Source organism: Phaethon lepturus, unplaced genomic scaffold, assembly GCF_000687285.1.
Source record: "Phaethon lepturus isolate BGI_N335 unplaced genomic scaffold, ASM68728v1 scaffold3720, whole genome shotgun sequence".
NCBI classification, from domain to species: Eukaryota; Metazoa; Chordata; class Aves; order Phaethontiformes; family Phaethontidae; genus Phaethon; species Phaethon lepturus.
Genome location: NW_010510989.1, coordinates 1 through 11,797, shown reverse-complemented (window position 1 = coordinate 11,797; position 11,797 = coordinate 1). Strand labels below are relative to the sequence as shown.

The 11,797-nt window shown below is 39.8% G+C and overlaps 1 protein-coding gene across 1 annotated transcript in view; it reads left to right on the top strand.

Moving 5' to 3' along the window:
- Positions 1–8,444, top strand: part of LOC104617073 (collagen alpha-1(IV) chain) — a gene marked incomplete at its 5' end in the record, with an annotated part of 12,790 nt that extends 4,346 nt beyond the window's left edge. Inside the window, 4 exons of the mRNA XM_010282292.1 lie at positions 1,951–2,128; positions 4,809–4,923; positions 5,970–6,142; positions 7,863–8,444. Of these exons, the coding sequence (XP_010280594.1) occupies positions 1,951–2,128; positions 4,809–4,923; positions 5,970–6,142; positions 7,863–7,944 (548 nt within the window). The remainder of the gene's footprint in view (positions 1–1,950; positions 2,129–4,808; positions 4,924–5,969; positions 6,143–7,862) is intronic.
- Between the last annotated feature and the right edge of the window lie 3,353 nt (positions 8,445–11,797).

Here is an 11,797-nt window from a genome sequence, read left to right as displayed (position 1 = left end):
AAGTGAGAAAACTTGTAGGTTGAGAGGCAGTTTAATAGGTAAAGCAAAAGCTGCTCTTCCAAGAAAAGCAAAACAAGGAATTCATTCACCACTTCCCATTGGAAGGCAGGTGTTCAGCCATCTCCAGGAAAGCAGGGCTCCATTACGCCTAATGGTTACCTGGAAAGACAAACTCCCTAACTCTGAATATCCCCCTCTTCCTTCTTCTTCCCCCAGCTTCATATGCTGAGCATGACATCATATGGTATGGAGTATCCCTTTGGTCAGTTGGGGTCAGCTGTCCCAGCTGTGTCACCTTCCAACTTCTTGTGCACCCCCAGCCTACTCGCTGGTGTGGTGATGTGAGAAGCAGAAGAGGCCTTGACTGTGTAAGCACTGCTCAGCAATAATGAAAACATCCCTGAATTATCAACTCTGGTTTTAGCACAAATCCAAAACATAGCCCCATACTAGCTACTATGAAGAAAAGTAACTCTATCCTAGTCAAAACCAGCACATATTTGTAGAACTGTATGGAACAAACCTGTCTAATTATTCTGGGCTAGCTGGTGCTTTATTACGCATTCTAGGTTGGTACAAATAATGGTTTGGTGTATAATGGAAACAGTGTCAGTTTATTTAAGAAAATCTTTGTCAAACCCTTTGACATGGTCATCCATGGTATATTTGTAGTCAAATTAGTGAGATATGGGCTGGCTAAGTAGATGATAAGGTGAGTGGAAAATTGGTGGGTCCATCAGGCTCAGAGGGATGTGGACAGATGTCCAAAGTTGGAGTGGTAGTTGTTGATTAGTCATGTCCCTCAGGAAGTAGTACTCGGCCAGTACTGTTTAATGAATTTATTAATGACTTGTTTGATGGGATAGAGTGCACTCTCAGCAAGTTTGGGTAATGCCAGATTGGGAGGAACACTTGATTCCCTAGTGGACACAGCTGCCATTCAGAGAGACCCGGCCAAGCTGGAGAAGAGGGCTGAGAAGAACCCCAAGAAGTTCAGTAAAGGCAAATGCAAAGGGGTACACCTAGAATGAAATAACCCCGCGCAACAGAACAGTCTGGGGACTGACTGCTATTTCCAGTAGCAGCAGTACAGACTGCTAGAAAGCTGCTTTGCAGAAAAGGACCTGAGAGTCCTGGTGAGCAACACTGAATGTGAGTTAGCAGTGTGCCCTTGCAACAACTACCCCATTCCCCACTGCCCAACCTAGTGGGCTCTATGGACAAAAGTGCAACCAGCAGATGGAGGGAAGTGATTCTTTTCCTCTGTTCGGCAGTTGTGAGACCACATCTGGTATATTGTGCCCAGACTTGGGCCTCCCAGAACAAGGAAGACGTTGATATACCACAGTGAATACAATAGCTAACTACTGGCTAGTGGGGTCTGGACAGTCTGATGGAGCTGGGTTTGCTCAGCCTTAACAGAAATTTAGAGGGAGGCCTTTATTGCTGTTTACAGCTGTCTACAGGGAGCGTAAAGAAGATGGAGCCAAACTCTTCTCAGAGGGGCTCAATTACAGAAGCAGCAATGGACACAAGTACGAGATATATTCTAGTGAAACCTAAAGAAAAGCTTTTTTGCCATGCTGGTGCTCAAGCATTGGAATGGGACCCCAGAGGGATTGTTGAATCTCTGTCTTTGTGGATACTCAAAACTCAACTGACTATGGACCCAAGCAACCTCATCTAACTGGCAGGGGCTTAGGATAGCTGACCTCTAGAGTTCTATTCCAACCTAAGTTATTCCATAATTCTACAGGCAAGACTGGGCTAATCCTTGCCTTGACCTGCTCCTTCCTTATGGAGCTAAGACAAGTCACTTCCTCTGAGAGAACTGGGCCCTCCAGAGCAAATGTCATCTGCTTTTTAGCTCTTCCTGGAAATATTTGTTTGGCAATTGGCAATGGTTTAACAAAAATGGGTTAACAAGTAACCTTTCACTTAACATTTCAGGCACGGCAGGAAGCTGTCTTCGTAAATTTAGTACCATGCCTTTCTTATTCTGCAATATCAACAACGTATGTAACTTTGCATCAAGGAATGACTATTCCTACTGGCTGTCCACTCCTGAACCCATGCCAATGAGTATGGCTCCTATCACTGGTGATAATATCAGACCATTCATCAGCAGGTACGGTTTCAGTGCTGCTGTGTTTGTAAGATGAAGAAGCCTGTGAAAAGTGCATATGGAACTTCAATTTTTTGGAAAAGGCTTTTAATCTGTATATTTTTATTTCCTGCCTTTAAATTTAGAGTTCCTTTGATGAAATGTTTCAAAGGGTGCATGTTTTCAGTTTAGACTTTGATCAAAAATAAATCCATTTTGAGGGAAGCCCAAACAAATAGAGCAGTCTGTTCTGAGTCTAATTGAAATAAAAAGATTTACTTTGAAATGATGTTATGCAAAAGTTATGATGTACTTTGAAGAAGAAACAGTTTTGAATTTATTCACAATTCTTGTCCAAAACAATTCTTCTTTTTTTGACTAGCCATAGCTAGAAGCTTTTTAGGGCTCAGTTTCCTTTTGTTTGAAAACGGTAGCATTATTTATCATACAGTAGACAGCCAGGCTTCCATTGTTTTGGACATACCGCTTGAACACAGCCATTATTGTCTGAATTAAAGGAAACAGTTGCAAAATCAATCATCTATTTTTTAATAATTCCAGATTCTCAGATAGCATAAACTGTAGCACTTATGTCAGACATAACTGTTTTGCATCAGTCCAACATATTGAACTTTTGGTCCGTTTTAAATTTTAAGTCCACTAGCAAAAACCATCCTGGCATAATGTGCCCAGTGCTGAAGGCAGGAATGTGAGCAAGAGTGTGGTGAACTGTACCACTGTCTTTAGATAAGAATCTGACAAGGGAACCTCCAACTTAAAACTTAAATAATAATCATTAGATATAGATATTACTGTGATTGCTATCATTGCTTCTAATCTCTATCAGCTCTTTCTGATCCCTCTTCCTGACATATAAAGTGAATGGGAGTGGAGATTGCTGTTATTGTTTTCTCGGGTCTGTGTATACCACTTGATATTTATTTTGCTTAATAGAACCCATCTTGTGTCTGCAGTTGTACTCTGTATTCTATTGGTTTAGTGCCACAGAAATTGGTATGACTTGAAAATGAGTGGGCAGATAGAGGGCAAGATTCTCAAGAGAGACTATAGTTTTTCTTGGTCTTACTTTTTTGGTTGTTCTTTGGGTGTGAATGGAAGGAGCTTGACTTTAAGAAAAATTCAAATGACTAACCTCTGAAATTCACGATCCTTTTACACCATCCTTGATCAGGCACCCAAAATAGCCTTTAACAATCACTTTCAAAACTCTTGCTCAAGGAGTTACCCACCAATGTTTTGCCTTACCTTATGAATATAGAGTAGCTTTTGCACCGTAAAAATATATGCATATATATGTGCATGTGTGTGCCTATGGGTTGTTCTCCTTTCAGCCATAGCAGAGAGTGAGATAATTGTAATACGCATTTTTTAAACCAGCAAGGAATCTCAGAAGGCTATTCTTCCCATTCATTTTATTAGTTGAGGATTTTAAACCAACAGTTTTCCCTGGCCAAAAGTTGAAAAGTTGTAGAAGTGTCACTTGCTGCCTTGGGTCATGGGACTTCTTTTCATGTAAGGCCTTCCACTGAAATACCAGAAATCTCTTGAAGCAAAGCAGAGCTCCAAGAATAGAGGCAGCTTTACATTCTTCTTCTAACTTACTCTTTCATTGATGTGCTGCTTAAAATAACTGTTTTGCTTCTGCACTAAAGGTGTACGCAGTAGGTATGAAAGCAGTCTTCACAAGTCAGAAATAGAAGGCTTTCATTCTGAATTCCTTTGCTTCTGTGCATTTTCCAGAATCCATCTTAATCCGTCTTGAATTTGATTCTTTTCACCGCTCTGATAATAGGAATCAGACTGTTTAGTTCTAAGTATCTGTTTTGAATCATTTTCATCATTGCTAACTGCAGTAGCCAATTTAGGAGTTGTAGAAGAAAAAATGGATTATATCTACCAAATTCGTTATTACCAGCTCCCGTATTAAAATTTCCAGCCCAACTCACATTTCTATGATTCCCCTGTGAAGGCACAGTTGGTCAGTGGATTATTCAGTAAGCTAGCAGTTCTGAGACACAGAACTGCTGAAGTGAAAGAACTGGTGCTGCATAGCTTTCTGAAGAGTTGCTTTCAAGTTCTTTGTTCCAGTTACTTTGCTAGAAATCTCTTGCTGGAGATAACAACCACAAATGTAAATAAAAGCCACTTTCAAGGAAAACACATGGGGAAGAGTCTGCATTATATTAAATTAACAGTGATTACCTTTGTAAGATATTTTCCAGAGGGATGGCTTTCTCTCTGGGAGTCACTCAGGGCTGTGTTTAGGATGATGAATTGCTGTTACTTGTCTCTGATCACAGTAGACCACTTTTAAGTGACACTTGCTGAGTTACAATGTTTGGCTATTTGCCTCATGTTCATGACATTGAGCACTTTTAGAAACTACAGTACAAATGGGACTAGAAAAAGGCAAATACATTTAAATATTCAGATAAGAGATCTCTTCTTCTTTGTTCATAGGAAGGCTAATAGGAATAGGACTTAATAGTTAAGCTGTTGTAAATGAGGGGAAAAAAAAGAACCAGCTGGTTGTTTTTCTAAATGAAACATTTTGATTTTAATTTGTTTTTGAAGGTGACAACATTTTATAATTCAAGATTCCTTAAAGCAAGTAATTTCTGAAAAAAGAAGAGGTATTAATCCTTCAGGTGTATGTAGCTCATTCATGTCTTGGTCTTTCTAGATGCTCTGTGTGTGAAGCTCCAGCTATGGTAATAGCTGTTCACAGTCAAACAATTCAAATACCACCATGTCCTGAAGGCTGGAGTTCACTTTGGATTGGTTACTCCTTTGTCATGGTAAGTGCACTGGGACATACTCTGAGCTGAGAAAAGCATTTCTTTCAGGCGTTTGATCTACACTCCTGCTCTGGGAAAGGTCGTATCTGATGATGTCACTTCAGGTCTTAGGAGGGCATTAGACCTCTACCCTCTCTGCTGACTTTAAAAAGATTCTGGCTAATTACTAAATGACAGTAATGCAATAGCAATTGGTTGTTCACTTTTGGAAAGGCATACAGCTTGCTCTCTTGTTTGCAGCTTCAGCACAGGATCCAAGTGCTGAATAAATGAGGAAACAAGCACAATTTTCCACTGTCCATCTACATCTATGTTGCAGTAGCTTCCTAGAGTGGTAGCGTATCAGTGTCTGTCCTCTTCCCATTTTTTGATGAATAAGCCTTCAGTTTTCAAATGGCATTTTTGACCTTTTATCCAGTTTCTTCAGCTGTATCTATACTAGTAAAATTAATAGGGCCAAGGACTGGCCTGGAAGAACCACTCTGTAAGTCCTCCATAGTGGCTAGTTGTTAGCATGCTTCCTGTCACGCTCAGAGCCTGTATCAATAGCCACTCTCCCACGCAAGGTCTGGTGCATGGTCTGAGAAACGGCATGGATCCAGAGCTGTTGGCCCTTGGCAGTGGGAGAGAAGCCACTGTGATGTGGGGGCAGGAATTTGGTTAAGCTATTCAGATATAAACCATACCAGTCTGTATGCCTTCTGGCCCTGGCCAGAAGAGAGCTGGAGAGCTGGCCTGGGCCTGTTGCTAGCATAGAGATAGCTTGGGTCCTGCTATCAGTCCTGAAGGATTTCTGTGCATACAGCTGCCCTGAAGTTGGTGTTGATGGTGTGTTATGCTGCCATTAAGCTGGAGAACCCAGTGCCCCCTCTGGAGCCCTTCAGCTCTACCGTCTTGTGCCTTTTGCTGAGGGACAAAACAGCAGACGGACACAACAGAGGACAAGGAGACGCATGTGAAGAAATATTTGTGCAAGAGAGTTAATAGGTGTTGTAGCAGAAGAGATAAAGAATCCCTCTCTGACTTACGCTTTTGCATTTTTCTAGCACACCAGTGCTGGTGCAGAGGGCTCTGGCCAGGCCCTGGCGTCTCCTGGTTCCTGCCTAGAGGAGTTTCGCAGCGCTCCCTTCATTGAATGCCATGGCCGGGGCACCTGCAATTATTATGCAAATGCTTACAGCTTCTGGCTTGCCACTATAGAGAGGAATGAGATGTTCAAGTAAGTTCATGATTTATTTATCAGTATTTGAGACTCAGTCAAGCCTTGTCACTGAATAAAAGAAGTATTGTTTGAATGTAATACATGGTTCAAGTATTGGCTGTGCCCCAGCCTGGTTAGTATATGCAGTTAATGATTTTCGCAACAGAAAGAAAAAAAAAATAGCTTTTTGAGGAATTAATGAATGTATCTTCTGTTAGTGTTTACAACGAGTCATTTGTACCTAGTATTTTGCTTTTCAGAATAATCTAACAATGTTTGCATTTCCACTATGTTTGATTGTATGCACTGAGTCGTAACTGGGATAGGCTGACACACTGATTGAAATTAAGTTAGCCTATAACATTCCCCCTAGTGGATGTTAACACATAATAGAACCACTTGAAATTAGTGCAGGTGTTGAACTAAGTGAGCTGAACAATTATTTACCTTTCCCTAGTCTTGGAGGAAGTATGTCTGAATAAAATGCAGCTGAAGGCAGAGGCCTTAGGCCTTTCTTCAGTCCTGCTGAGGTTCTAATTTCAGGAATTAAGTGGTCGTAGGCTTTGTTCTGGTCTCCTGCACATAAGTATTTTTCAACACTGTCTAATTTGTTCCATATGAATTTTATTAATACGTTAGCGTATAGAACAGTTCCCAGGTCTTCATAGCTTACCTGATTAGCAGACATTCCTCTGGAGTGCAGGCAAGCATCCTCTTCCACTGCAGCCCAGGCTGCTGCTCCTGGTGCCCTTCATCTGGGATCCTTCATATCTTCATGTCTTCTAGATCTGTGAATGCTCCCTAGCCTGTCTCAGTCACAGTTAAGCAGGTTGTTTAGACAGTTTTTACTATGAGATAGTTGTTAGCTGAGTAGGTAGAAAAATAGAGCACTGGGGCTGTGACGATCTCGTCAACCAGAAAAGCTACTACTGAAAGAGCCCATTTGCCAACACTGGGGTAAACACTGTCTCCCTAGGAAAGAGGAAAGCTGGTCAGAGGAAAATTTAGAGGAGTCAGCACTACAGTTGTTTGTATTCATTGAGTCCTACCCAGAGACCTGTCAACTTCATACCCTTTTCTGGCTACAAACTGTATCTCAAATTAGTAAAATAACACAAGGTCAGGGGACCTGTCCTACTATCATAATTCACAAATACTTTTCAGTTTCCTATAAACTCGTGATCATTTTTAAAGAAAGGTGTTAAATGTAAGCACACGTTTGTCTGAAAATGCCTTATTTCGAGCTGCTAGGAGTAACTCCGTATGATATGTTAGAGACCAAAGATTTTGGTTTGTCTTTCTGTATGACATCACATAATTTCCTTTGCTGACTTTTCATTTTTCTGTGAAGTCACAAGAGTTAGCAGAAATTCATGAACAGTCAGATGTCTTCAGTTTCTTTGCCTAGTTTTTTTTTACTACTCAAATTCCAGCATGTTTTCAAACTGCTGGTTAAACAGGTAGTGTCTTTTGGTTAAGAAGATGTTCAGCCTCGTGACAGAACTGAATTATGAAGTAACTGGAAGCAGACAATATTTAAAACTAATCTCGTGATAGTTTGTGACCAATCTTCAAAGTGACTATACGTAGGAGAACTTAGGGACACGTTCTTGATTCAGCACAGCTTAAAGAGCCACTTGGCTGCATGCCAAGTTTGTGTTGTCAATTATAAACCTGAAAGCTGACTGTTTATATCAACGACTGTTAATGGGTCTTTTCATTTGTTTATTTTTAACAGGAAACCGACTCCCTCAACTTTGAAAGCAGGGGATCTGCGCTCAAATGTTAGCCGTTGTCAAGTCTGTATGAGAAAAACATAATGACTTTTGAATTTCAACTAATTTCACACAATATGGTGCTATTCGTTTAACAGCAATGAAGCCTAGACATATATCATATGTACCTCATTGTTGTCCAATATGAAAACAGTAAAGTGCCTTTTAGGAACTTGCATAACTAACACACACTGCTTTACTGGCCCTGTCCTTGCTGAAGAAGAAAAGAGACAACAAAGATAAGCTTCAAATGTTGACAATGCCAAATGGCACTTTTGATCAAAATATATCTATTTTTTATATAAATGCAATGCACTGATAGAATAAAAAGTCAGCATTTATCCAGAAAAAATGCAAAGGTGCTAGGAGGTATGCAGTTCTGCCTTATACTGTTTGACCCCCCTTTCTCATTCTTGTATTATATATTTAGATTCATTTTTCTTCCCCAGATAAGTTTGTTGTTACCGTTATCTAGGTGTCTCAAAGTCCCAGGCTCTTGGGTATGTACTTATTGTTCCTGTACAAAGCAATACTAATGTAAAAAAGAGTTTTGGGATTACAGACTGTGGTTAAGCAACATGTAACCATCTTTTCACAACATAGAGTGCCATCCTGCAAACCTTTGCTTATGTTTGTAGTCTTTAGTGGTAGTCTATTGGTTTTAATGGGACTACATCTGGAAGAGATTGCCAAATTGGTTTCCCAAATAGGCAAGAAAGTGTTTCTGCTATGTTGGTACTATGCAGCTTCTTTATGCAGTAGAACAAACTTTCCTGTGGAATAAAGAATGATCCAGCAATGGTCAAGAAAAAATATATATATAAATATTTTAGTAATTTATATAGGTATCAACCATTAGGCAAATCAAGCTCGGAGTTTATAATTTCAAAAAGAAGCTTACAAAAGTTTTCTTCTTTTCAGTGTCATGAATTAGATGTTAAATGCCAAAATATGATGTGAAATGTTCATTTTACATAGGCCATTTCAATGCTGAAGTTGCAGAGACTGAACCCAGGTTAACAGCTATTTGTGTTTATTATAGTAAATCCTGCTTTGAGCTTATAGTCTTTATTCTGTATTTAATATTTTTCAGGGTTTTAAACACTACTCACACACTGAATGACTTGATTTTGGAAAGTATAAGGCCTTACTTTTGTTAATATTGTGCCAAAAAAACTCTTCAAAGTGGCCTCAGAAATATTTCTAAAGAATTTCTATGCAATAATACCATTGTTTGAGCATGTCTATGTCCAAAAGTGTTTTATAGACTATTACCATGCAAATACCAAAAGATTTTTGCAAATGCCAAGGCCTTTGTATAATTTCTTACATGTGTATTTCTTAAGGATTCAAGTTTGTAATAAAACTATTTGTGTAAAAAAAACAGAAGACAAGAAAAAGTTTTTACTAATTTGTTACTAGCATTCATTTACAGCAATGAATTAATTTTTATAAGCCACCAATAAATGCACAAGCTTGATGCAATCCTAGATTATTTTTGTTTTGCACATCTTTCAGATGTACAAAGCATCTTCAAGAGGGGAAAACAGGACGCTGTATTGATGCTTCTAGTGTTACCTTGTAAGAACTGGTACTGAGAGATAACACATGGGTTATGCATCTATTACTGAAATATGTTTGATGTGAACACGTCACAAAAATCTGCTAACTTCATCTTAGCTCATGAGAAGCAATCAAGTTATACACAGTTTTCACCCTTGAATTTTTCATGCACAGATCAGAACTGAATTATACAGGAAAAAATTAAAATATCTCATAAAATTTTGCCTTGAAGTGGCAAGGTGAACCTTGCCTCTGGTTGTCTGAAGAGGGAGTGGGCCATGATATCTTTTTCCTTGGCAAAAGCACATAATTTATTAATGTTTCATGTTGTTTTCACAAATTTGTGAAGAGGCTGCTGCTGTTCTGAACTCACTGTCCCTTAAAATCCTTGAGGACATTGGCTGGCCAAATGACTGAGGGACCCTGGATGGAAACTGGCCATTTCATTTAGCACCGATTCTTAACTCGCATGGAAGTTTTGACAGATGATCATTTTATTTGTCCTCCCAAAAGTCCCTTACCAACCTATAGAATACAAGAGTCTGGCTATGTCTAATCAACCAGACACAGGGTTCGCCAAAGTGCCACTCGTTATTCGGAAGAAGAGGAGAAGTCTATAGGGTGATTCCTCGTGGTGTCTAGGAGGAATTAAACAGACATTCAGCCTTCTCTAACTTGGAGGATCCAAGCTGCCGCTCAGACTTTTAAATCGCACTCTACAGCTTATCTCCTGGTCAGCTAGGGATGTGCTTGGTTCGAATTGTCTCAGAACTGCCAGACAGTTGAATTTGTAAGTTCCTGCATGTAGGTTTAAATCAAATGTGTGTGTAAGAATACAATTCCTTGTGCTAGCGAAGGGACTAGTCACTGCAGCTGTGTTTTGTCAGCTGGGAGCATTTTGGAAACAACGTCCTTTGGAAAATTTCAGAAACTTTGTTTGAGCTATAGTTGGATATCCTAGTTTGATGTCTGTCTTATCTCACAGTAATTATTTATTCCATAACCTCCAGCTCATAAAATGACCTAAACTGTTGCCATGCTAAAGATGCTATTTCTACTTAAGTCAGTGAGTAATCTTTTTGGTGGTTATCAAATACCAATGAGATCTACTGAAAATGTTGTGAACGCTAGGTTTTGATGCCCTGGTGAGGAAGCACCCGTGTACTAAAGGAGAACTGAAGCGCGAAACCCTTTCTTGCCTTCAAAAATCTGTAAGTACCCCGTGCTCAGCCATTTATGGCCAGCATTGTTGCTACAGTGCAGTTCATTGTGTGAACAGGCAACTGCAAATGCGTAATTTGTTAAAACTGTCTTGCATAACCTTAGATTTCAGGAGAAAGCTTTCCTAAAGAAGTACAGCTTGTTTAGTAGGCCTGGCTGGTTTTAAGTGCAGTACTTGAAGAGTAATTTTCATGACCCAAATAAATACATTTCTAAAGCAGCAGGTGGTGCCCTGGCTCTCTTTATGGTGAGATTGGTGCTAATAGCCTCACACTAACAAACAAGTGCCGCCTTCTCTGATCCATGAAAATGTAAAGCAGCCTGACAGTGCTCCCTTTTCCTGAGTCTGTGTCTCTATTTTGACATGTTCTAGTTGCCAGCAATTTTCCTGCAGATGCCAAAACAGTGCATAACAAAAAAAAAAAAAAAAAAAAAGAGGAAAAGATCTATATGTAAAAAAAAAATCAAAACAGAATATAATGAAATAATCCAATATATATTTTGAAACAAAGTGTCTTTTCTGATAGATGTACATTCAGTTTATAACGATATCTTTTATCCTCTTCATAGTGGTAACTTCCTTGATGAAGGAAGTTGAAATACATGATGAAATACACTTTTCTCTATTAAACCAGACTGCTGACAACACTATCCCCACACTAGGCTCCTTGAGAAGCAATTGTATTAAAGCCATAAGTTTTTATGACTGAAATGATAAAGCTGCATGACTTTTTGAGAATTCCTTTTATGTGGAACATAAACTAGTTATATAGTTACTAGTGGTCACTAGTTATGTAGTTACTAGTGGTCAATGGCTCAATGTCCAGGTGGAGCTGTGTGACAAGTGCTGTCCCTCAGGGGTCCATACAGGGACCAGTACTCTTTAATACCTTCATCAGTGACATAGACAGTGGGATCGAGTGCACCCCCAGCAAGTTTGCAGATGACACCAAGATGAGTGGTGCAGTTGACACACCTGAGGGACAGGAGGCCATCCAGAGGGACCTGGACAAGCTCGAGGAATGAGCCTGTATGAACCTCGTGAGGTTCAACAAGGCCAAGTGCAAGGTCCTGCTCCTGGGTTAGGGCAACCCCCAGCATCAGTACAGGCTGG